At 40.8% G+C, this 24,477-nt stretch overlaps 1 protein-coding gene and 1 long non-coding RNA gene across 5 annotated transcripts in view; one reads left to right on the top strand and one right to left on the bottom strand.

The window, feature by feature from the left end:
* LOC117998894 overlaps nt 1-1,255 on the bottom strand; it is a 161,127-nt gene extending 159,872 nt beyond the window's left edge. For both annotated transcript variants that reach the window (XR_004676122.1, XR_004676121.1), the window contains exon 1: nt 977-1,255. This is a non-coding gene — a long non-coding RNA (uncharacterized LOC117998894). The remainder of the gene's footprint in view (nt 1-976) is intronic.
* A 156-nt stretch (nt 1,256-1,411) lies between these two features.
* On the top strand, nt 1,412-18,614 carry NUDT4 (nudix hydrolase 4). 3 transcript variants are annotated; one of them, XM_034987849.1, is made up of 6 exons: nt 1,412-1,649; nt 1,763-1,921; nt 11,953-12,063; nt 13,287-13,331; nt 15,435-15,522; nt 15,814-18,614. In XM_034987849.1, exons 2-6 carry the CDS (start codon nt 1,823-1,825, stop codon nt 16,014-16,016), a joined length of 546 nt encoding a protein of 181 aa, XP_034843740.1. In that variant the 5' UTR covers nt 1,412-1,649; nt 1,763-1,822; the 3' UTR covers nt 16,017-18,614. The 3 variants fall into 3 exon arrangements, with proteins under 3 accessions (XP_034843740.1, XP_034843738.1, XP_034843739.1); XM_034987847.1 differs by having other exon boundaries at nt 1,412-1,921; nt 15,438-15,522; XM_034987848.1 differs by lacking the exons at nt 1,412-1,649; nt 1,763-1,921 and adding an exon at nt 10,137-10,743.
* Nucleotides 18,615-24,477: the final 5,863 nt, after the last annotated feature.

Below are 24,477 nucleotides of genomic sequence, written 5' to 3'. Positions count from 1 at the left end.
CCAGGCTGGGAATAGTCAGGCCTCACAGCCCTCTGGGCCAAAGGTGGAACCCAGCTACCCCCAGCCCCTCTGCAGCCACATGGGCCTTTACTCATTTCTCCTTGCTCCTTCTCCCACTGGACTCTACATATGTCCCAGTTCCCTCGGCCTTGAAAGTGCACCAGGCTCTTGGTGGCCTTAGCTCCCCCTCCTCTGGCCCTTGACCAAAACCTTGACCTCCTGCCTCAGGAAGCCTTTCCTGACTTGCAGGTCTGGTCATATCTCCCTGGGAAACCCTCCACCACCTTCAACCTTATCACATTTGTAGTTTTACATGTACTTGTGTGATTGTTTGATATCTGACTATATCTGCTCTCAGGTGCCTAAGATCCTGGAAGGGCAGGGGCTGGTTTTAGATGCCAGTGTCTGGCACACAGTAGGCCCTCTAGGAATGAAAACCGAATAGTCATACGCGCCTGGAACTAAGTAGCCTGGGCTCTGTGGAGGGGGCAGGATAGTTGGGTTGGCTTCCTTAACACCGGGGGCCTCCTGGCTCCAACCTTAAAACGTGGGTGACACTCTGAAATGGAAAGATTGTTCGTCCCAAGTCCCCAGGAGACTTGAAACTCCCAGACAGCAGAAATCCTATTCTATTTAGGGTGTGGCTCCAGTACCGAGCTGTGCCTGTTGCTTAGCATGAAATGCAAGCGCAAAACACTTCGTAAATATTAGCCATTGCCAGTATTCATGAATACATTCCGGAGCGCGGGACAAAGTGGAAGATGCTACCCATAGCTTCAAAGAAATATTCAAGCTCGAACGGACTCTTGAGAGAACAAACGACCCCCTAACCAAAGACTTAAAAAAAAAAAAAAAAAGGAAATGTGCCTTCTCTCTTTCCTCTGGAAAACAAACAAAACCCCTGAAACCCTCCAAACGAACCCTCTTAACCAACGTCTTCCCCCTTCTAGGCCTTCACCCTCTCGTCTCCCCGCACCTCACGGGCGAATTCGGGACGTCAGTCACTGCGGAGACTGCCATCGCTGCGATGCCTCCAGGCATTTCCTGACCGGGGTGCAACTTTTTGTGAGGATGTACGTAGTTGGACCTCCTCGCCTGGAGACGATATTTAAGGTCTCCACGGGGCAGGTAGCGGTGTTTATAAACAGCGAGGGAGGGGTCTTTGCCTCTTCCTACTCACGGGTATTTTGGCGGGCTACCGCCAGCCCGCGCCCGGACGCAGCCCCAGCCCCTCAGGCTCCGAGGAACCCACGCGGCCGCGCGGCCGAGACCCCGCCCCCCGCCGCCCCTCCCCCGCCGCAACGGTCCCGGCACGCAGGCGCAGGGGCGCGCGCAGGGCGGGGCGCGCGGAGGCGGGGCTGCGCGGGCCCACTTAAATATAGGGGCGGTGGGGGCGGCGCGAAGCCGCTGCGGCGCTGCTGCCTAGACGCCGCGAGTTCTCTCAACTGTCTCCTTGTGGCGCGAGCCTCGAGTCTCGCTCTTTCCCCGGCGGCGACGGCGACGGCGTTGCCGGCAGCAGCAGCAGGAGGGAGCGGAGGCGAGCGGGCGGCGGGCTCCATGGAGAGCGGCGGACGCCCGGGCAGAGGCGGTGTTTGCTCTCCGGCACCCGGGCTGCAGTGACCGGCGCTTGCGCCCTGCCCCACGTCGAAGCGGCCGCCGGCCCCGGGACTGACCGGCCTCGCTGCCACTCCCCGCGCCGCCGCCTCGCCTCCCGGCGCCTCTGTGCCCCGACTCGCCCGCGCCCCGACTCCCCGGCGGGGTGGCGGCGGCCGGGTCCCCGCGGCGGCGGCCGGAGCAGCAGCGGCAGCAAGAGCCCGCCTCTATGATGAAGTTCAAGCCCAACCAGACGCGGACCTATGACCGCGAGGGCTTCAAGAAGCGGGCGGCGTGCCTGTGCTTCCGGAGCGAGCAGGAGGACGAGGTGAGGGCCTCCAGCGCGCTCTGTGCCCTCCGCGGCGGGGGCGCCGGAGCAGGCCGGGGGAGCGGGGGGCCGGGGCCGGCCGGGGTGGGGGTCCTTGCCCTTCCCCCTCCTCGCCCGACCCTTCTTCTGGCCCCGGGCTGGGAGGGATTAGTTAGCCCCCTCCTCCTTTCCTTCCCTCCCTCCTTCCTTCCTTCCTCCTTCCTTCCTTCTTCCTTCTTTCCTCCTTCCTTCCTTCCTTCCTTTCTCTGGGTTGACAGAGGAGACAAAGGGGCTGGCCCAGCCCTATGTTCTGCTGGGCGGTCGTGAGGACCTGAGGCCGAGACGCCTCCCGGCCCGCGGGAAGGTCCTGGGCCATATAGGTCGCTTCTGGCGGGAGTCACCATCTTAACACGCGAATTGAGTGTAAAGCCAGATAAACCTCGAGTGCTAACAGAGGCGGCAGAAATGGCGTGAGTGTTGCAGCCCAAGCTCTAATGCCTCTGCCTCTGTTATATTTTCCTTCCACGTTACAGCAGTTTGCGTTTTCGCTTTAAACCTAGGGATGTTTGTGGAATAGCCAAACAGACGCCGTGCTTTAAAATAAAACCCCATTCGGTCTGGTTTTTTAAAATCCCACTTTTAAGTGGACCCTTTAACTCGCAAGCACTTGGCATGATTATATTTGATATATATATTTTTTAAATGGCCGCCTCTTTTAAAGTTTTCTGACAGCAGAAAGATGGCTAGTGAAAAATGTGGAATAACGCCAGAGGGAGAAGATGGTTAGAGGTCGGCAAAGTTGCCATTTTCAGACCGTAATCTCTAGCTCTCAGCATATTTATCAAGGCTTCTTTACTTTGCTGTGTTTGGTTTGACATCTGGAGAGGAGCAGCCTTTCTTGTTCTAAGAGTAAGCAGTCCATCTTCTGTAATTCACCCTCCTGCGTTGGGTTGATATGAGGCCCTTGAGGTTTTCCTGGAGAGCAGTTTTTCCTTATTTGTTACATTTATTTAATTTAAAACTGGTTCACTGTTTTAAATTTGCTTAAGGCAATAATAGTTGATTGGTAACCATGAAAATCTTTCATAAAGCATTGCCACTCCTAAAATCATTAGACAGGGAAAAAATTAACAGAGTTCTTCCATAACCAACTGTGTCCAATAAAATACCAGGCTAAAGCTGGAGACGGGAAATGTAATGGCTTCCTTATTGCTAATCTGTGTAGTTAGGATGAGTATGACATAGTGTACACTCGGTAGCATAGTTCTTATTATGCTAACAAAAATCAAAGTGCTTCAAAATGGTGCTCTTCAAACTCTGGTTTTGCCTTTATTTTTTGAAAAGAAACCAAGCCTTTTATGTTGATCAGTCCTCAGTTGGGGGCCTTTAAGTGTTAAAACCTAAATTTTCTTGAGTTTTCCGAAGAAACAGGTCTGCGTCTATGACTGGGCTCACTTTGGAGAGCTAGGAAGTGGAAGGGGAAAGATGTTGTAACATTCACAGAGTAAACAGTCAACCAGCCTTAAGTATATTCTATTTTTAAAAAGATTAGAAAATCGTTGAGGGAAGGGCCATTTTAGGAAAAAACAAGCTTTCAATACAAAAGAATAGCCCAAAGTGATCAAGCTAGGTCAGGGATCTTGTCTGATTGGCTCACTATTGTGTAATCACATTCTTAGTTGAGTGCTTTCCTGAAAACCTGAGTTTGTTACATTTCATCCTCTTAGTGCTGGTTTATAGGTGAGGAGACAGTTGCAGATCATAAGTACTTTTCCCCAAATGACATAATTAGGAAGCGGTAGATTGAGAATTCAGGATCCAGTCCCTGCTCCTGATGCTGGGCTCTTGGCACAGGGCTCCTTAGCAATTGGGTGCACGCTATTTGCTGAATGAGAGATTTTGTGAGGCTGAGCTTGGAAGCCTTTCTGGAAGTGATGACTTTGAAGTCTTGCCATAACCTGAACTTGGAATTCAGGCTTTGTTAAAAAAAAAAAAAAAACGTTCCCAGGAGAAAATACAGGAAATGGGAAGAAATTGAAATGATCTGTATTGTGTGAATGGTAAAGCGAAGCCTGAAGAGAGCTTCAGAAATCACCGTAGTAGATCAATGAATTAACGTTTGTGCTTGGGAGTTGTTCCTACTGTAATAAATGCTAAATTCCTAGCCTCTAGTTGAGTCAAGAGACTACTGCCATTAGATAAAATGAAGTAAGGAGCAAGCTCTGGAGTATTAGAGAAATCTGTTACGTAAAACTGGGTAAATCTGGTACAGTGCAGACTGAGAAACCAAGTCAGAATATGTTCTAAGGGAAGGCTCTAGAATTCTCTAAGTAAAATGCACAGCCAACCTTAATGTGTGGTTAATTCATTTCTGTAGTTGTGTATATTTGGGGCTCTTTCTATTATATGATAGTTACAAAGTAAACCCTATTAGCTTTCCTGGACATCTTGCTGTTTTGCTATGAATTTATTCCCACTCTGTTTAAATTATATTGGTAGCCTTCCAAGGATAGGATACAAAACAGCCTGAATCCACCTCTTTAGCTAAAAGGTGAGAATTTTCACCCCTACTGGGTTAACAATACCTAGGTCCTGGTTGGGAGATTTAAATGTATGCCTTATTTTAGGGTGAAATGTTTATAGAGTGTCAATTGAAATAAAATAGTAATTGCTGTTTGACCACAAAAAGTTACGCAGTGTTCCAGTATGGTTCTCCTCGTACTGAAGGAGTTAGTAGCCCATAGTTGAGAACAGGTTATTTTAGGAAAGAAGGTTGTCCTAACAGCACAGTCTTTTTTGGGGGGTGTTTTTATATTTGCCTGTTTTATCGTCCCTGTGAGGTAAATAATAAGAATTAGCATTTGTACAGGAAGAAATTAGGCAGCAGACATAATTTGTCCCAAGGTCAAAGAAGCTGGCAAATAATTTTGACCCCAGGTGCTTTATTTCTAAATCTCCTGTTCATTTGATCCTCTCTAGCTAGTTTTTTCTGTAGGGAACCACCCTTAGTTTTGGCAGTTGGGCTTCCTCACAAGCCCACAAATAAGCATCCCATAGAGTAGCTGGGATATTGTGCTTGTACAGAGGAGGAGGATAATACATTCACAGAAGGTAACCAAAAATAGGTTCTTTTGAACATATTGCATATATGATAGTTTGAACAGGACTGTAGAGATGAAAAGTGTCAACTCCTAAGAAACATACTCTGTAGCGGGAAGATAGACAAATGACTGATATAAAGGGAAATAAAAATAAGGGAAAAGTACCATCACGTGCTCCAGGGTTAAGATCCACTGGAGCTGGATTTCAGTCAGAGAGAGAGGAAGGACCAAGTATCACAAACAGCAAAACTTGGGGCTGTGGTTTAGTTGAGCCGCAGCTTAGGATAGCATAGGACAGATAATGGTTGAAAAAGAGCACCTTAACTATTAGGCTAAGGAGTTGCTAGGCAAGAAAGGAACACTTAGTTTTGAAATGGGAACATTTACATTTTAAATGTATTCAAGCTTGAGGATGATCTGGCAGCAAAATAGGATAGAGTGCTAAAAAGAGAAATAGAAATGACTTGATTCTGGGTGGAATCCAGGCACAGTTGTGAGAAACACTAACAAAACAGTCTTAAAGACTGCCCCCCTACTCTTCCATTTGGATTTACTGCCCTACTTAACTTTTTATTATTATTATTATTATTTATTTGACAGAAAGACACAGTGAGAGAGGGAACACAAGCAGGGGGAGTGGGAGAGGGAGAGGCAGGCTTCCCGCTGAGCAGGGAGCCCGATGCGGGGCTCGATCCCAGGACCTGGGATCATGACCTGAGCCGAAGGCAGACGCTTAACGACTGAGCCACCCAGGCACCCTAACCGCCCTACTTAACTTTTAAGCTCCTTGAGCCAGGGACTGCATTCTACAGTCTGCTAAATGCCCAAAGTGTATTAACTAAATGTCTGAATTTTACAAAATCATGCACTAAAAGTAAGCCTTGGGAGGGAAAGCAGAGTCCTAAAAAGACTTGGTAGGGAAAGCAGAACTCTAAAACCAGAGCCCTAATAAAAACAATCTTAATAAGAAATATTAGTACAGGTAAATCTCTCCTAACATTTGTACGCTTGGGATCAATAGGCAGTCTGCCTTTTCAGATGTATACTCTGGGGCTTATACTTCTGTAGAAGTCCTTTTAGATTTAAGTCCTTGAAGATACTTGCTTCAAATGGAGACCACTTTTATGAAAGTTAACTATCCAAAGGCAGCCTTTTCTAAACATAGGGAAATGTCCTCTATGCCTGCAGCTCTCCCAGACCTAAAGTGATTCTTTGGCCACTCAGCCACTTCCTTCAAGGGAAGGCATTTTTGTACAGTTTGCATCTGTTTCAGGCTCTTGGTATATATCACTAAGGCTTTCTGTAATGTGTGAAAGTAAGCTTACCCATAGCTTCAAAACACTGACATGCTAGAAGAAAATGTCATCAGCCCAACTTAGCATTCATCTATCTATCAGTCCCATACAGATGGTCCCTGACTTCAGTGGTTCAACTTGTGGTTTTTCGACTTTATGATGGTGCAAAAGTGATACACACTCAGTAGAACCTGTACCTCAGATTTTGAATTTTGATCTTTTTCCAAGCTAGCAATAATCTAATATGGGTTAAGCACATTTTCCCAAAATGAGCTGTTATTTCTGATGCTCCTATAGCACTGTGCCTCTGTAGTCCAAAAAGTAGTACTAATTTGTTTAGTAATAACAGTAGGTAGCTGGTTAATGGATACAATAATCATTGTTACAACTTAAATCTTTTAAAATGTGTGCACACTGGGTGTTCCTAATATGCTGCTTGCTGGCCTAATTTTGGCTAAATGCCTATAATACAGTTACTATGGTAGAGGTAGTTTAACCATTCACGCATCCTAGTTCATGATAATGTGGGAAGAAAGAACAAAAACTCCAGTACAGCTTCTAATAGCTATAATTCACAAAATAAAACTCTTCATTCTTCAATTTAGGAATCACTTGAGAGGTTCTCTAGATAGCTCCCCCCCCCCCCCCCCCGCCAAAGTAGTCATTTGTAGTGACTAGTTGTTGCCAGAAGCAGGCTGTGACCAAGAACAGTTATAAGGGTAAAAGCTGAAACACGAAGGACATTTGGGGGCCACTTGGTGTATATAGGACTAAGAATTTCAAGTACCTCCATCTTCTGAAGGCATCACTGCATCACGTAAACCTTGAACAGCATTTTTTTGTTGTTGTTTACAAGCTCTTACACACCCCCAGTGAGGACGACTTACTTAGGTGATATAGAGTATAGAATCTATACTGTAGATTACTCCGATTCATAGACAAACCTTTGTCCAGGAAGACTCAGGGCTGGTTCCAAGTAGACCATTATCACTATACTGTTGCTACTTAAAGTGAGAAGTACTTATATTCCAAATGCTTAAAACATTAAGTGTCTAAGAAAAAGACAAGTGTGAGAAATGGCTTAACAGTGATAAGTGAATGGTGTTGTATTCTGATGATTATTCAGTACATGGAAGGAGGGGTTGGGGTTTGATAGTGTAGTAGCAGGAATGCTTATATGAAGGTGGGCAGGTTGAATCAAGGAAATGTCTTCACTTTTCACTACTCTTAACAGCACTGGCTTTGAGGTTGAGTTTGATTCAAGTCTCATTCTGCAGCCTGGTGGGTTGGCTAACCTCCTTTTTATAAATCTTCCTTTGGTCTCAGCTCTGGCTTACCTGGAAGGTTGAATGTCTCCTTTCATCTCTGTCACCTTGTCACTAATGTGGCAGACTGTCACCTTGTTGGATACACAAAATGTAATATGCCTAGAAAGGTATTTGAAAAGGAGGAATTTAAAACGTATGAACAACCAGGTATGGATTTGTCAGCTACTGGTATATCCTCTTACTGAGATTTTATAACTTCTGTTACTTCAGTAATAATATTTTTAGAGCATTAGGAAGCAGGCTAAAGCTATATTACAGATCTAGTAGATTGGGGATGTTGTAGAAATGTGAGATGGCTTTTTTTTTTTTTTTTGAGGATATTAAATAATTTGTGATGGGGTTCTATATGCTTAGATTCTTCTAGCATGTAGGAGGGATTTTAATTCATCTTTGTCTCTACTTAATGCTATTCAGATTCATTTCTTCTACCCTGGTAGATAATCACCACCACCACTCTCCCCTACATAACACAACAAACATACAAATGTGGCCTTGACTTCATTTGAACTCTGAATGAAGTACTCTAGATGAGTAGGCAAATATTTAATGAAACATACTGGTTTCCAAATCTGTTTCATCAGTGAAGACTCATTATCAAATCTTTTAAAGCTAGTAGTTTAGATGCTGGTCATCTCTATACTGCAGATACTAATTACTTGTTTATTAAATGTATCATATTTTAGAAAGATACATTTGAAGTTGATGGTTTGATCAATAAAATTTAATCATTTTGGAATGTCAAGGGACTCTTGCGTGTTAAGTTTTCAGATTCTACCTAAATCATTTGTCCAAAACTATACACTTGTTTTCATATGTTTCTAAAAAATAATTTATGAAGCATACAGGGATTCCATGTCACTGACTTTTGGAAGATAAATTTACTCATATGTGAATGATGTCCTTAGATTGCAGATTAAAGATTTGGATTTAATTGGAAGCATAAGTGTTAGTTCAGAAAAGCAGACAGACTCTACTAATGGGTTTTCAACATTATTAACCTTATGTAATTTATCTCTTAAAGACTATCTTGGGACAAATGGGAATTATCATTGACCTAGATACATGACACTGAGTTTCATTTTTTTCCAGGACTCAAACATTAAGAATATCAGTGGCTTTGAAACTCCCTGTTTACTAAATAAGGATGTACTTTTCCAGTAGCTACTGTACTTTTCCCTGCAGTGTCCTGTCCCATTAGGAAGGTAATCAAGGAAGTTGCTTAAGGAGCACAGAATTGGGTAGTAAGAATTTCAACCAGGCAATAAAAACTAGATTATCTGTAACCCACACCTAGTAATCAGGAAAAGAGGCCTCCAGCTCTGCAGTCAGAAACAGAAGTTGTGGTTTACTTTTCCCTTGATGCAAGATGTGTATGCTTTTATACCTGAAGCATTTTTGTTTTAACTTAAAAACATGTATTTGCCAGTCTCGATATAGCCCAAAGCCTTGGAATACCATAGATCCTCCGAAAGCCTCCTTTTTGAATAAAATAAAAAGTGAAATCTGATTTGCAGTTTCACTTTGTTTAAAGAATTTGAACCTTGAAGACTCTTGAAGGCTCTTTCTGAATTTTTAAATTTCCTTTTTCCAGTCTTTTATAGTAGTCTCATCCGTATTTAATTTGATAGAGGTTTTTAATAACCCACCTTTAATTAATTTTTGCAGTCTTTTTGATAATTCCTTTCTGCTCTCATTTCATCATTAACTCTCAGTAATTATAAAACAAATACAAGTGGCAAAATTTGGGGGGAAAGCCTAATTCTTGGTAAGCTGATTCAACTCCCCTAGTGGGAAAGCCGAATAGCTAGTAAGGGCCAACAGCGAGTGCCTAGGCCAGGACTTAAGGTATTTAATTCTCAGTAACACTCAACACCCCTAACAAGGATGGGCGCTTGCTTTTACAGAGGACGACACTGGTGCACTGAAAGGTAGATGAGCAGCCTTCATTGTGTGCATCCAGTAGTGAAACACACCTTGGTTGTGATCTGTACAGTTGCAAAACATCTTCAGGTTCAAACCAGTGTTTTCTAATTCTTACTAGATTTGCTGATTCTGGCTCTTTAGTTTCTAATTTTGATATGTAAGCCCTGTTTGCTAATATTTAATAAAGCTTAAATGTAAACCTGTCTTACATTTCATTTTACCAAAATGGCTATATTTTGACGTAGTGATACCTTCAATGTCAGCCATTAAAATATTTTTTATTTTTTATTTTTTTTTAAGGTTTTATTTATTTATTTATGAGAGACAGAGAGAGAGAGAGAGAGAGAAGCAGGCTCCCAAGGAGCAGGGAGCCCGATGCGGGACTCGATCCCAGGACCCTGGGATCATGACCTGAGCCGAAGGCAGACGCTTAACCATCTGAGCCACCCAGGCGCCCAGCCATTAAAATATTTTTTAAAGGATTTTATTTATTTATTTGACAGAGAGAGCATAAGCAGGGGGAGAAGCAGGCTCCCCGCTGACCTGGGGCTCTGTCCCAGGACGCCGGGATCATGATCTGAGCCGAAGACAGCCGCTTAACTGACTGAGCCACCCAGGCGCCCCAGCCATTAAATATTTTAACTAATATTGTATCAGCTATTAATTTACAGTGCTTCCTCTGGATTTGCACTGTTTTGCCGGTTATTCATTTGAAGGAATAAAGCCAGTAGAAGCAATAGAGTCCTATCCAGATCAAGAATGAGAGAAATAATGCTCAGACCCCTTGAACATTGATGGATCACCACTTTGCAATGATGGTGTGTCCATAGACCACAGTTTGCTGCTTAGTTTTCAAATTGAGGGGATATGTGCCTGGATAGGTGTTCCTTATCTTCCAGCTCAATATTTTAGAGGTTTTGAGGGAAGGTGGGAGTTGCTGAACTATTTTACTTTCAGCCTGGAACTTTCCAGTTGGGGAAGGTTGAGTTCTGGCGGCCTCCTCCGTGGGAGGCGAATCCTGTGCTGGCTGTGAACTCTCAAGGCCAGCGGCTGCTTTGGCAGGAGGGAGGGGGCTGGGCAGCTCGAACTACGGGCACGCCGGGCAGAAAAGCAGTGCACATGTCCGGGATTAAACTTCGCTCTGAATTGATTGATCTGGTGAGAATGGCTTACGTTGGTGAAGGCAGTATACTAAGGTAATTTTGTAAACACTTTTGTTCACGTTGGTTAAGGCACCTGTTACTTCACAAACATCGTTTGGTTATTTATCACAGCCTTTGTTGTTTTAGCTTGGGTGAATTTTAACCTACTCTAGCCCACAAATTTTCATTTATAAGATATATAATTCTTGCTTCAGGCACTTAAAATAATGAACCTCTGGGATACTCTGATGATGTAGTTCTTTTTTTTTTTTTTTTTTAAGTGTTTGCATATTTCAAGGTTAATGCTAATCTTGATTGAGGTCTGCAGACTTCCTGTAAAGAGCCAGATAATATTTTAGGCTTTGTGGGCCACACCATCTCTGTCGCAGCTACCCAACTCTGCTGTCGTAGCATGAAAGCAGCCATAAACAACATGTAAAAAATGAATGAGTGTGGCTAGGTTCTCAGAAAATTTTATTTATGAACACTGGAATTTGAATTTCATATAATTAAAAATATAAAAACCATTTTTAGCTCACAGACGGTACAAAAAACAAGTAGTGCGCTCACTGTAGCTTGCCAACCCTCTTCTAGATCATAAGTTATAGCTGCCTGTTAATCAAAAGAAGTGACTTTTGTTCACTTATAATTGGTTTGGAATATGAAGGTACTTCTTTCCACCCAATCGTAAGTGTAAAAGTAACGGGAACTCTCCCTGCCGTGCATTGGCTTTACATGAATTTCCCTATTCCTTTCTCACAGTCTCGGTTACCTTTTAAGTATTCATACATTTGATAGGTGAGGGAACAGGGTGATGTGCCTGGGGTCACATACCCTTAAATTTGGGAGAATATTAAGATTCTATAACTGAAAAAACAGACATTACAACCACAAACCTAAGTGCATATAGCTCTGAGACTAGTAAACCGAGTCTCGGCCTCTGTCTTTTGTGAGTCTCCAAGAATTGGAGTTTCACGAAGTGAATCTGGTAGTTGAAGTGACTTCATTAGGTTCAGAATGGTGTAGTGATGTGAGCACAATATTGCTGAATTCTGAATTCCGAAAAGACGGTGTGTACAGAAGCTGTCGGCTGCTTGTTTGTCGTAGGATGTGCACCCCTCCTAATCTGAATGACCCTGAAAGGCGGGTTAACCTGGAAGGGCTTATGTTCCCAGGCCGGCGGGCGCGGGTTGAGGGTGTTGTCCGTCCGGGGCGCGGCACTCCGCGGGCAGCGGCCGTGCACGGTGGTGCTCCTTCTTGCAGGTGCTGCTCGTGAGCAGCAGCCGGTACCCGGACCAGTGGATTGTCCCTGGAGGAGGCATGGAGCCGGAGGAGGAACCCGGCGGCGCAGCCGTGAGGGAGGTTTATGAAGAGGTGAGATGAACCGTTGTGGCTTGTTTGCTCTCCTCTCAAACTCACTGTGCCTGTGCACTTGGAGGTTTTACAGTGTCGGGGGCTGGGGGGCGCTCAGGCTACGTGCACTCAGAAGACGGACAGGCAGGTCATGTGGGTGCTCGCTCTCTTGTCTGGTTCAACATTTTTAAGCAGGCAACTACAGCTAGCATTTTGCTAAGCAGATATTTTTTCTACCTGGTAAAATAGAGCTAAAAGCAATGTAGACATCCCCCAGAATTGTGTAACAGACAATAAGCCTGATCAGTGATGAGTACATAATATGGCGGCCTCGTGTCAGAGCGGTTAGTGATACACCTGGAATGCCCTGCAGGAATGCACAGAGACATCACTCATGCCCTGTAATTCTTTCTCAGATGAATAAGCAAATTGCCTTTATTTGTTTTGTCTTAAAGTTGAGGAAAACGGCACACACACACCCATGCACGAAAGCATAATGGCCTGCTTATCTTCTAACAGTTGCTTATAGATAGAACTTGCTTTTACTCAGAGGCAAAATAGCATAGATTTAAGTGCTATAAATTGAGCAGCAACTTAGGGTATAAATGGGAAGCAAATGCTAATGTTCTCACTGGGTCTTGGTGTGTAGTTACAAAGGTTTCATAGAGATGGGTCTTGAAGGATGAGCAGCTTCCTGATGGAGGAACACAAGTCGTAGATAGAGGAGACAGCGGGTACCAATGTGTTAGTTGTGGTGTGGATTTGAAGTTCCAGTCAGTCTGTTACAGTACTGGGTAAAAGTAATGAGGATTCTGCAGTCGAAGGGTAACATAGAGGAAAAAATTGTACCTCCTGAGCCATGTGGGGGAAAAAAGGGCAGAAAGACAGTCCTTTAAGAAGGGTAAACCCTTTATCAGTTCATATGGAAAAGTTCTGTTTTCATTCACGAAGTTTGTCCCAAATTGGTAGAAAGTCTAATTTTTGGTCAATCCCTGTCAGTTCTAATAAAATAAATGACAATCTGATCAGTCTGAACTTGCATATGGAATAAATTAAGCCATGTTTTATAGCAAACCACAGGTTGTGAATCTTGGCATAGCCAAAAAAAAAACTTTACAGGAGCAGGCTTGGTATAGGAGGGCCTATTGTGCTTAGATCCAAGGGTTGAAATAGCCAGAAAATAACTTCAATGTAAATTTTCTTAAGCAAAGGTAACAGTTTTACATTTCATCCTTTTTTAATAGGCTGGAGTCAAAGGAAAATTAGGCAGACTCCTGGGCATATTTGAGGTGAGTAACAAAAGTAATCCTTTCAAATAATAGAATTAACGATTCTTTCCTGACCAGCCAAATAATCTGGCAGCAACCTGAGCTAGACATTTCCTCTTAAAACTATCAGTAAGCAAGTAAGTTTATAAGGATTAGGAGGGAGGGAAGTAAAAGTTACTTTCATATGCCATCAGTTTTATACGTTATTACAGTAGTAATTATTTTTATATGACAATACAGTAGAGCTGATACAGAAAGACCTATCTCTTGGTTTACTGATACTGTTTAGTTGTAGACTTTTTAGGAGGTACAGTGTCCTCAGTATCACCTAAGGGTTTAGGACTCTTGTGGATACTGTCTGGAAATGGACCCTTTGCCTTTAGCACATAATGTTAGATGATACACAATAATGACTTTATTATCCCTACAGGACGGTATGAAGGTTAAAAAAAAACCCTGATACAAAGAATAGATGCTAAAAGCATAGAATTCTCTTTACATAATCTGTTATTACTGAAGGCAAAATGGAATTTGTGGAGAGGGAATTTGGAATTGGCAGGTATTCTATGGAAGGTAAGGATCATGAGACACAAGCTCTTCTCATCTTTTCATCCAGGAGTCAAAGATACTTAGATACATGGTGTATACCTGACACATTGTGGCTTTTTTTTCCCTTCAAGATACTACTAAAGGGTTAGTTTAGTTCTTCTCGTAGAACCATAAACATGTTATTTTTAAGGGGGTGCCTGGGTGACTCAGTTAAGCGGCCCACTCTTTGATTACGGCTCAGGTCATGATCTCAGGGACGTTAGGTGCTCGGCAGGGAGGTCTGCTTGGGGTTTTTCTCCTGCCCCTGCCCCCGCTCACGCAGCCCTCCCTCTCCCCCCGCAATAAGTTTTTTTTAAAAAGAAAGAAAAAAGGCTTTCTACAGAATTCAGAAATTGTGCAACACTTGGTAGAATTGAGGACTCCTAGAATACTCTGTTAACAGTAAAGTTCTCAAGTTAATATTCAAACTTTCCAGAATTCAGCACTTGTTTTACCCAATTGAAGAGCACCATCTCCTGGTTAAACTGAAAAATATATCGAGGGTTTTCTGTAATTCAGAGTAGCCATGGTACAAATAGCACATTGTCGATACACTGACAAGATTTTTGAAGAAAACGTCTCACATTATAAATAAAGCTTTTATAACACAGGTAGGTAATAGTATTAACTGCATTACAAATGCTATTTAAATTTATTCATAGACTCTGAACAGAAAATAGTAACCAATGTATCTTTCCCCTTAGAAAATACAAGGGAAAGTTAGTATTATCCTGCCTATTCACTCTGGTGATTTCAGTGAATTTGTGAACATAGCATAATAAATGTATTGATTTTGCAGGCATAGAAATAAGACAGTAAGTTCTTGACAATAATGAACAGTAATGTTTTATGTGAGAGATGCCTCTCATTTTTTTTTTGTTCCCGTTCCTTCCCAAAGACATAATACACTATTTGAGTGTATTACTCAGGTAGTTTGTGGTGGAAAAAATTCTGGCAACGTAGAGCAAGCAGCTCTTGATCTCAGGGTTTTGAGTTGAAGCCCCAGGTCAGGCATAGAATTTATTAAAAATAAATAAAAATTTTTTAAATCAGGCAGTTATCTGAAGTCCTAGACTATATAGTAAGCAAGGCTAACTTTTAATTGAGAGGATGACCCCTTCATTTTAAAACCCACTTGTGTTTAATTTTGAATCTAGAAACAAGGTGGCAGTTTTTATATGGGTAAAAACTGAGTTTGAGCACAAAGGACTAAAAGATAGTATTCCAGAAATAGACTAACCCATTCTCAACCTTGGCTGTGCATAGTTGACCTGAAAGCTTTTAAACTATCAATACATAATGTCTCTTAAACACATGCATTGAAATCGAAGTGCCACGTTTACTATGGGGAGCTAATTTCATCATTTTACATTTACATTTTGTATTACATAAAATTCACTTCTGTGCTGGGTTATACAACTGGATTATACTTGTCTATGTGCTAACCAGTAGTATGCCACAACTGAATTTTTTCCCCTCAAAAATGTGTAATGGCTAGCTCCTGGAGAGTAAAATGCTTTTCTTTTTATATTCAAGCAGAATCAAGACCGAAAGCATAGAACATATGTTTATGTTCTTACTGTCACTGAAATACTAGAAGATTGGGAAGATTCTGTTAATATAGGTAAGTTCCCTTTCCCTTTGCCACCTGGATTCTCTTAATTCAAGTACTTTGTACTTGTATACCATTTTCATCTTAAATTACTTTTGGTTACCTTTTTAAAAGAGGATCAGTATGTATGTCCACATTTGAATTATCTTAAAATTCTTCCCCCAACATATTGTCTAAGCCATTCTAGAAAAAACAATAAAGTTATTATTTGTGGGGGAGGGGGTGAAGGGCTTGTTAAAGCATATGGCCTACTTTTTAAAATTGACTTTATTGTAATATAGTGACCAGTGTCCTATTTTCTAGGAAGGAAGAGAGAGTGGTTCAAAGTAGAAGATGCCATCAAAGTTCTCCAGTGCCATAAGCCTGTACATGCAGAGTATCTGGAAAAACTAAAGCTGGGTTGTTCTCCAACCAATGGAAATTCCACGGTCCCTTCCCTTCCAGATAACAACACCTTGTTTGTGACTGCTGCACAGACCTCTGGGTTGCCATCCAGTGTAAGATAGAGAGAACTGGGAGGACCTCCCATGTGCAGTCTTGTGGGGAGAGGTCTCTTTTATTTTCCTTGGCAAACATCTGAATGACTCTTGCAAACTGTCTGAATTTGCGATGCAGGATTTTCAAACAATTTGCGTGTTCTTCAGATGTTTTCAAATCTTCTTAAAAAAAAAAAATGTAAAATATTTTAATAAGCCAAAGCCATGTGGAATTTTTTTTAGATGCCTTAACTCTGCCCCCAACCCACCCCATCCCCATTTTAGTTCATTTTTTTCACAGCATTTTGTTTTTTGTCCATTTGACATCAGTCTGTGGTTTTTGTCAGATCAGCTTACTTATGGGTATATCTTCTAAATTATTTTCTCATCACAGCATTAACATAGTCAACAAATTCTGTTGTAGAAATTTACAAAAATAATTCTTGATAAATTAAATCTGTTCGATCTGAAAGCTTGTTTCATAGGATCATAGTTTTAATTCCTAAATTCCAGATTTGGACTATTTCTGAATGGTCCAATAACTATTTTGACAAAGGACTTTTTGCTATTTTCAGGAATTTGTCAACTCATTTGTCTTAAATTTTCACAACTGGTATGTCACTAGCTACCTGATAAGGCCAGTTACCCCCATAACTCACTAGTCCTTTAACACACAGTTTAACTATATACCGTTGGTGATTTTTAGAGGTATTGTAAGAAAGATGCATATAGTAAATACATCATCATGAAAAACTGTATTCATGGGATTTGAGTTAGCATGCTAAATCGCCAATTCCCTTTATCCATAATCTCTTTACACAGAATACTTGAGAACCATAATTCCCTCAAGGTAAATTCCTTTTAAAAGATATATTTCCAGTTTTTTAATTTACTGACCCTTCTTTAGTTAAACTTAACTGGTTACCAGTAGTGACCACAGGATTAGAGTCTAACCTCAAATGATAGTCCGTGGTGACTGCAGTGGCCTTCTTGCTGTCAGCTGTTCCAGACTTAGATTATTAGGACACCTGAGAATGTCTCATCATCTTTTATACATTGCCAATAAGTACTATTTATCCTATAACTAACTATTGGGGCACTGGAACATACCTGAACTAATAATTATTTTGTCTTGTCTTTATACTCACTCGGAATCAAGAATCCCATTGACACACAGGTACCTTGTCTGAAACCCCTGTACTTTCCCAAACAACCCAGACAAAAACCTTTGAATAAGACATGGGGCGGTGGGGAGAGTGAAAGATCATTCTGTATGTAGGCATTAGCCTTGTAAATATTGTACTGGTGAGTACAGAGTAGAAAGTAAGTATAGTTGTACATTCTACAAATTGTTAACCTTTAAAAATATAATTGCTGCTAAGTAGAGTGCTGTTACACTTAAGGAAAATCGGTGCCGCTGTTTTGAAAAAGATCTTGTGCCATAAATGCAGCTGACTAAATATAAATATTAGTTCACAAATTAATGCTGTCAGAGGAAGGAGTAAAGTAGAAAAACTTAACCAGTGACATTTCATTCTAAATTATGTAGTATGATCAAACATGATCATCCAGAATTTTTATATTATTCTTTGTACAGAGGTTATGCATCCTGCGTGTTTTTTAAAAAGGAAACATTTTAAATCCACAGATTGACACTTTCAGTCTTCAGTGGACTTAAGATTTTGTTGTTTCTCAGTAATCTCTTAAGTTTCTTTATATACCTTAACACAGCAGAGAAACTGGATTTTGTATATAAAAATGTCCATCTGAAATGCTATCACAAGTACTGGGGGAGGGGGATATCTTGTATATGATATTCTTAGAGGTAATAATGCATGAACTTATTTTATAAACTCTTGGACTATGTATTTGACATGTAAAATATGTACAGTATTGTCAGCCATCTCTTAAAAGTGAGCCTATAAATATTGTTGTATAATTATTTTTGGTCAAGAACATTTGGACTAAGTAGTGCCACTCGGGTCAGGATTTTCTTCAGTGCCATTTAGCAAACCAACTGTCTTTAGTCTATGCAACTAGCAAAAATTTGTATGATGCAACAGAATACAGTTGTCACACTTTGAACTTCACACAAGGGATTCTTCACTATTCTTCTGGAACCCAGTCTAGCAAAATGAGAGGAAAGGCCATAAGGAGATTTCTGTTAAGGAGAAAAAGCCTTCATTTTCAGGCTCAACAGTTGAATCTACTATAGATAATAGTGTCTACTATCTCAACCCTCCAAAGTTTACAGAGTGTTGGGACTCATTTCTGCTTTCTGTGGGGTAGATGGATAAAATTGGGCAGCTAAATTTTTCAGTCCCATGTGCCTCCTAAATATATAGGTTATAAGTTGACTTGTAGACACAAAGTAGCAAACTATCCTGAATATTTGTTGTTGGGGGGGTTGTGTGTGTGTGTGCGTGTGTGTGTATTTTTTAATAAACAAGGTGAAATTGTCACATGCCATTCAATTTTCTGTCAAACAGTTGTATAAAGCAGCAAAACTGAAAGCAGGGGGATGATTGTTGTATACACTCTAAATTGCTTTGCATGGTCTCATTTGAGATAATTGGTGTAAGAATCTTGACTTTTTATATTTGGAAACCAAATAAAAATGGAAATAAATTCTTTTTTTTTTTTTTTTTTTTACCATAAGTGAACATCATCCAAGTGGAAACCTTGTCTGGCATTCCACAGTAAAAATTTACTCATCTCCCATAGATGGTCATATACATAATCTCATATTTATATGAGTGTATATTTATATATTTTTTATATATTCATACTTTCCACTTATGATCCTTACTAGTGGAATTAACCAGTTGTCCACCAGTAAAGTGTTGCCATTACTCTCCCAAATGGATATTTCTATTAAATACCAACCAGTCTCATGGTGTCCCACTATGGCTATATCTTTATAGCTTTCTGCTCCCTCAAATGGGTTTTATTTTTAATGATTTTCAAGAGCTCTTCTAGACTATTCTGTAATTACGTACTTAGCTGATAATTACTATCATTTTATTACAGCTGTATTTAAAAGGCTAGTTACCTTGCCCACCAAAATATTTCCCCAAAATAGTGCTTACTGAAGACCAACTTAAGAATCCTCACAAAAGTTCCATTCAACCTCATTTGGCTTAAATTGGAGGAAAACAAAAAGCATGGCATTTCCCAATGCTGTCTTCACACTGGAATACAAGAATTCTCTGCAGGTCCCTTTAAGCTGAACTTTGTAGACGAAGTGACAGGACTAAACACTACTTTTTAGTGAACTGGGTTATAACAGGAATGCTGTCATGTAGTTGATTCTGTCTCAAATGAAGTTTCCAGCTAACCCTTTGTTTCATAAATTTCTAATGTATACCAGAAGCTGCACAATAATCTGCTTTATGCCCAGCATTGTTGCTCATAGCACAGAGTGAGTTTCTGCCCACAAGACTGTTAAAAGTCTAAGGGCACCTGTATGGCTCAGTGGGTTAAGCATGACTTCAGCTCAGGTTGTGATCTCAGGGCCGTGGGATTCCAAGGTGTTACAACTTTTTTTTAACAGACTTACATGTACCATCTTCAAAAGCAACATTTTAAATTGTGCCCCTCCCCCCAAATATTTAGCAACATTTTATATGGAGCTGTAGAACAAAAATCAGGTTGAAAAGTCATCTCCTCTCTGGTGCTACTTTCCTCCCTGTTTTTGTATCTTCCTGATTAGTGCCATTGGCTGAATTCTAGCAGTAAGGTGAGAAGGCCCTAAAGGCCTCTCTTGGCATTGCATTATAGCAAAGACCCAAATTTAACAAAGGCTCAACTGTCTTTTTGCTAGAAACCAGTCTTAAATTCCTCTACTTTGCTGTGATTGCAACTAATTATCCCCAGTTATTCTTGCCAGTATGTGGAATACTGACTACCCTCTGGACATCACATTTCCTGGGTCAACGCCAGTATTGTAACTCCATTTTTCTCAATTTTTAATCAAATGCATTCCTTAAATGAAATTAAAAGAATACTTTGACCATTAATGTGTATCCAGAACCTTAAAAACATACCTTTTGATCAAAGTATTACACTAGGAATCCCAAACCCTCTCCAGGAATGTGGACCGAGATTTATATACCAAAATTAGGCAACTAAAGTGAGACAGGGAAATAATATGCACACACCTAAAGGGGTAATGGTGGTCAAATACATCCATGTAAAGATTACAGACACAAGTAACATTCAAGTCAGGTAAGGATCTGCACGTGCACCAGTATATAGCCTTTTGGACAACGACCAAGTACTACTCAGCAAAATTTTACAGCTGCACCTCTGGGAATCGGTCAACTGAAACACTTAGACAAGTTGTACAAGCAAAATATGGTTAAAGATGGGTATTGCAGGCTTGGTAAAACTGGCATCAACTTAAATGTTACAACTGGGACTAAATTATGATCAACAGGTATGATATGGATACCAAATGTGATGCCACCAAGTGTAAACTTTATATAACACATTTTATAGTTTTTTTTAAAGATTTTATTTATTCATCAGAGAGAGAGAGAGACAGAGCACAAGCAAGGAGAGAGTCAGAGGGAGAGGGAGAAGCAGACTCCCCACCCAGCTGGGAGCCCGATGTGGGGCTCGATCCCAGGACCCTGGGATCATGACCTGAGCCGAAGGCAGACGCTTAACCATCTGAGCCACCCAGGCGCCCCTGAATAACACATTTTAAAAAGAACTACAGAGTATTACCTACTAAAGGTCACTTTTTAAAAAGGAACCTGGATTTATTTTCTTTAAAAGCCTGTATAACTTTAAAATTAATATTCCAAGAAATTTTCAGTGTGACAATGTTTAATAATCTCACATGAAAAAACTGGGCTTGAAAAATGCTCAATCTGTGCATACTATCAAAATATGTATATTAACCGCAAAGGGAGAAAAGGAAACCTACACCATCTTTGTTATTGGAATAACAGTAATGTATCACTTTTTAAAGGAGGGGGAAGGAGAGACATTTGGTTCTAATACAAGAGCAGTGAATAATCAATCACAGCCAAGGGGGTGGGTAACAGCCTACAGGACAAACCTTAGACCCCACCTCTTTGTACAGCTCACAAACTTAGAACATTTTTTTTTTAATATATTTTCAGTGGTTGAAAATATTTTGTGACCCGTTAAAATTAAACTTTTATCATAGCACTGCATGTCCAACCATTTAAAATTGTCTATGGATGCTTTCTCACCAACAATGGCAGAGGCGAGTAACGTGGACAGACCCATGAACCACAGAGCCCCAAATATTTAGTGTTTTAGAAGGAAAAAAAAAAAAAGATTGTAAGACTTTGGCCCTATTCATTCCCTTGGTTACTCAGTCCTAATGCTTCCTCCCAAAACAAAGAAACAGCACCAAGTTCAAATCTAGTGCAACCAACCTACCTTACCTAAACTGCTTTTGACGAGTCTCTAGTCTACTCATGAATTTCAGCCAGAATACTTTGTAAACTTGCTAGATTATAATGAGATTTAATTGGGATTTACTAATCTAGATCATGGAACTATTTCAAAAGAGTCATATGGTGGGTGAGAATGGATCAGAGTATGTAAAAAAGGAAACCTGCTAGGTACTCTACAAATGAGGTGAGGTTATCAATCTTTCTAACTTCTAAGACCTGTTTCGTCCCCTAGATACAAATGATTAGCAGAGGAAAAATGTAAAAAGCTCCTTAATGAGCACCACAAAACGTATTTTAAATGATGAGATTTCAGTTGTTACTCTGCTAGGAGACAATAAGCAAGGTCGATTTAAGGCAATTATTCTGCTTCTACAACCAAATCAGAAACTGAAACAATTTTATCTAGTCAGTAGGGGCTTGGCTGTGTAGCACTCTACATCCACATAACTGAAATGCCACACCAACAGGCACAGATGAAATGAGACCAACTGAAGTACGGCAAAGATGTTAACTGGGCAGAGGAAGAACGGGCACTCTTCATGTGAAGTTCTACACCTAAAAGGAAAAACCCGTAGCCCAACTCCTAGTTTTGCTGCCAATAAGAACTCACCCAATTTGTAAAAAAGCTGTACCAAAGCTAACCCTTGGAACAAATCCTCCCAATTTCCAACATCAAGGAGAACTGGAAATTAACACAGGGGCATATAGTTAACGAAACAAGTATCACCAGGCTGGGTGGAAGATTACAGATTTTTATTCTTTGTATTTTTCAAGTTATTACATTCAACATGTTTTGCTTTTGTGATTATCATTTAAAAAATAAACCCCTGATATTCCTTAAACCTAAGCAGCATGCTAAATAGCTAAATGAAATGTTACCCCAGCCCAAAAATAATTATTCCAATGAGATATTACATTTTTCTTAAATCGACTGATGAATTAGCTGCCCTATAATCATGGCATTTAATTATTTGTTTTTTGGCCAGCTTTTCCAGGTAAGGCTAACTTTTTAAAACCTTTGCTACTGCAACTAACAAGAAGTGATATGGCTAGAATAGCGCCCCCTCCAAAGATTCCTGAACCATCAAATAGAAAATAAAGACAATTTCTATCATTCCTAGGACACCAACAGTTCCATTTCGCTAATGTGTTTATGGTGTCTTGCAGGATACTAGATTTCCTCCAGTACTCTCCACAGCTCCTGTGGCTTGTTTAAATATCAGTTTGTATTTAAGCTTATTTTTTCAATGCTTTTTAAATTTTGTATTAAAGTATCTTCTTGGTCTAGAGCAGGGTTTAAGTTCTACACACACTGCGGACCTAAGATCTTATGAGGCAGGACCAAGAATAACTAGTGTGGAAACAAAGTATACTACAACAAAACAGAAAACCAAATAAACATAAAGCTCCTGTCAATGCCTCAGGATTTCAGAGAAGCTCCTAATGGGCAGAAGAGTTTCTCAAGAAGACACTTACATATTCAGATTCTTTTCCTCTCCCCCAGGGCTTTGCACATGGTGTTCCTCCAGCTTAGAGGTGTTCATCTGGCTGGAATCCAGAAGAGCGGCCCTTCCCAAGTACTTCCTTCCCTGCTCCAGGACAGAGTTGCAACTGCAGTTTGTCTGTGCCCCCCCCCCCCGCATTGGAAGGGCCACAGGAAAAGCCACATGCCAATCTCATTCACTTAATCATCCCCAAGCGGTAGTGTTGGGTACATAGAATACTTTTGTCAAATTCACTGTTCCCTTAAGCTTAGGAGTTAAAAAATCAAAGGCTTATAAAGGAAGAGAACTACATAAAGGAGAAAGCGGGCCTGGAAGGGGACTCGAGGCAAGCAGAGTCCCTGAACGAGGAGAGATGCGCTCTTATCTGGAGGCTGCTTCCTCCCGGAAGGTGAAGGGTGCTATGCACAAACGCTGGGCATGGCCGCAGTTGCCAGATCTTCACATCATTAAGTTACCAGAATTTGGGATTTTTTGTCACGTGAATCTCCTGATTTTTAAAAATGCTGGCACTGAATTCAGAATGTTTTAACCAATCACATTTTGTGGGCCAAGGAAAAGGCCCAAAAGTCAGAAGTAGCTGCCAGTTTTGGGAATCTATCCTGGCCTCTCCCAGAGCTCCTTTAATCCTAAACACGTTCAACCAACAAACTGGCTCATTTCATCCCACTGGTTGAGAAAGAGTCTTATCAAAACAATGGGGGCTCTTAACAAAATTACAAAGGAAAAAACAGGATGCCATAAAATCAGGAAACAAAACATTTGAAACAAAAACAGTGAATTATTCCACTTTAGGACTTTTAGAACTCAAATAAGTAGACATAAGAGTCCTATTCTAGACATATTTTGTGGTACAATGAATTTAAATCTGGAATTTTAGGACTTACAAATCACTATGTGATACTAGCTATCATCACAAGTAGTGCCACCTGCACTAAATAAAGCTCATCTCTACGCAACTGTTTGTGTTCATTTTGGCCCCAGAATGCGATTCTGTTTCCTTAATTGCAAACACCCTCTACAGCACAAGAACTGTTATAAATGTCAACTGCTCTTAAGAGCTTTAACTTTACAACGTTAAGGTTACGAACAATTTTATTCTGAATTAAACTAACATTTGTTTCCAATCAATGCATTTATTTGGAAGGATACCAGTTACCACTCATCAAAAACTTTCGTATGTTGAAAATGTAATTTTAATAGATAATTCTTCATCTTACATAGGAGCACAATAAAATACACCACATTCTGAAGAAACTCCAGAAGTTAAGAGAATCAAGAGTGGGGGAAATTCAGACGGGCTACAATATCCATTACCTTAAATTGCGAGAGACAAAGGTTCCCACCTGCGGGTTAACATTTACATACTTAGGACTGGCTACACTGATGACTTACAAAGAACAAGGATAGGGAATTCGATACGGAGAAGGGTGGGAAAGAACAGTTTTTTGAGGGGAGGAACTCTGTCAATGCAGAAAAAAATTACTGAGTATCAAACAAAGGAGCTCCCATAGCAAATACTGAAGGATGAAAGAATCATTAACTGAGGATCTG

This window comes from Mirounga leonina, unplaced genomic scaffold, assembly GCF_011800145.1.
Source record: "Mirounga leonina isolate KUSES-001 unplaced genomic scaffold, KU_Mleo_1.0 Mir_418, whole genome shotgun sequence".
In the NCBI taxonomy this organism is placed as follows: Eukaryota; Metazoa; Chordata; class Mammalia; order Carnivora; family Phocidae; genus Mirounga; species Mirounga leonina.
Note: the sequence above shows the minus strand (reverse complement) of the source record. Positions and strands in the feature narration are given on the sequence as shown.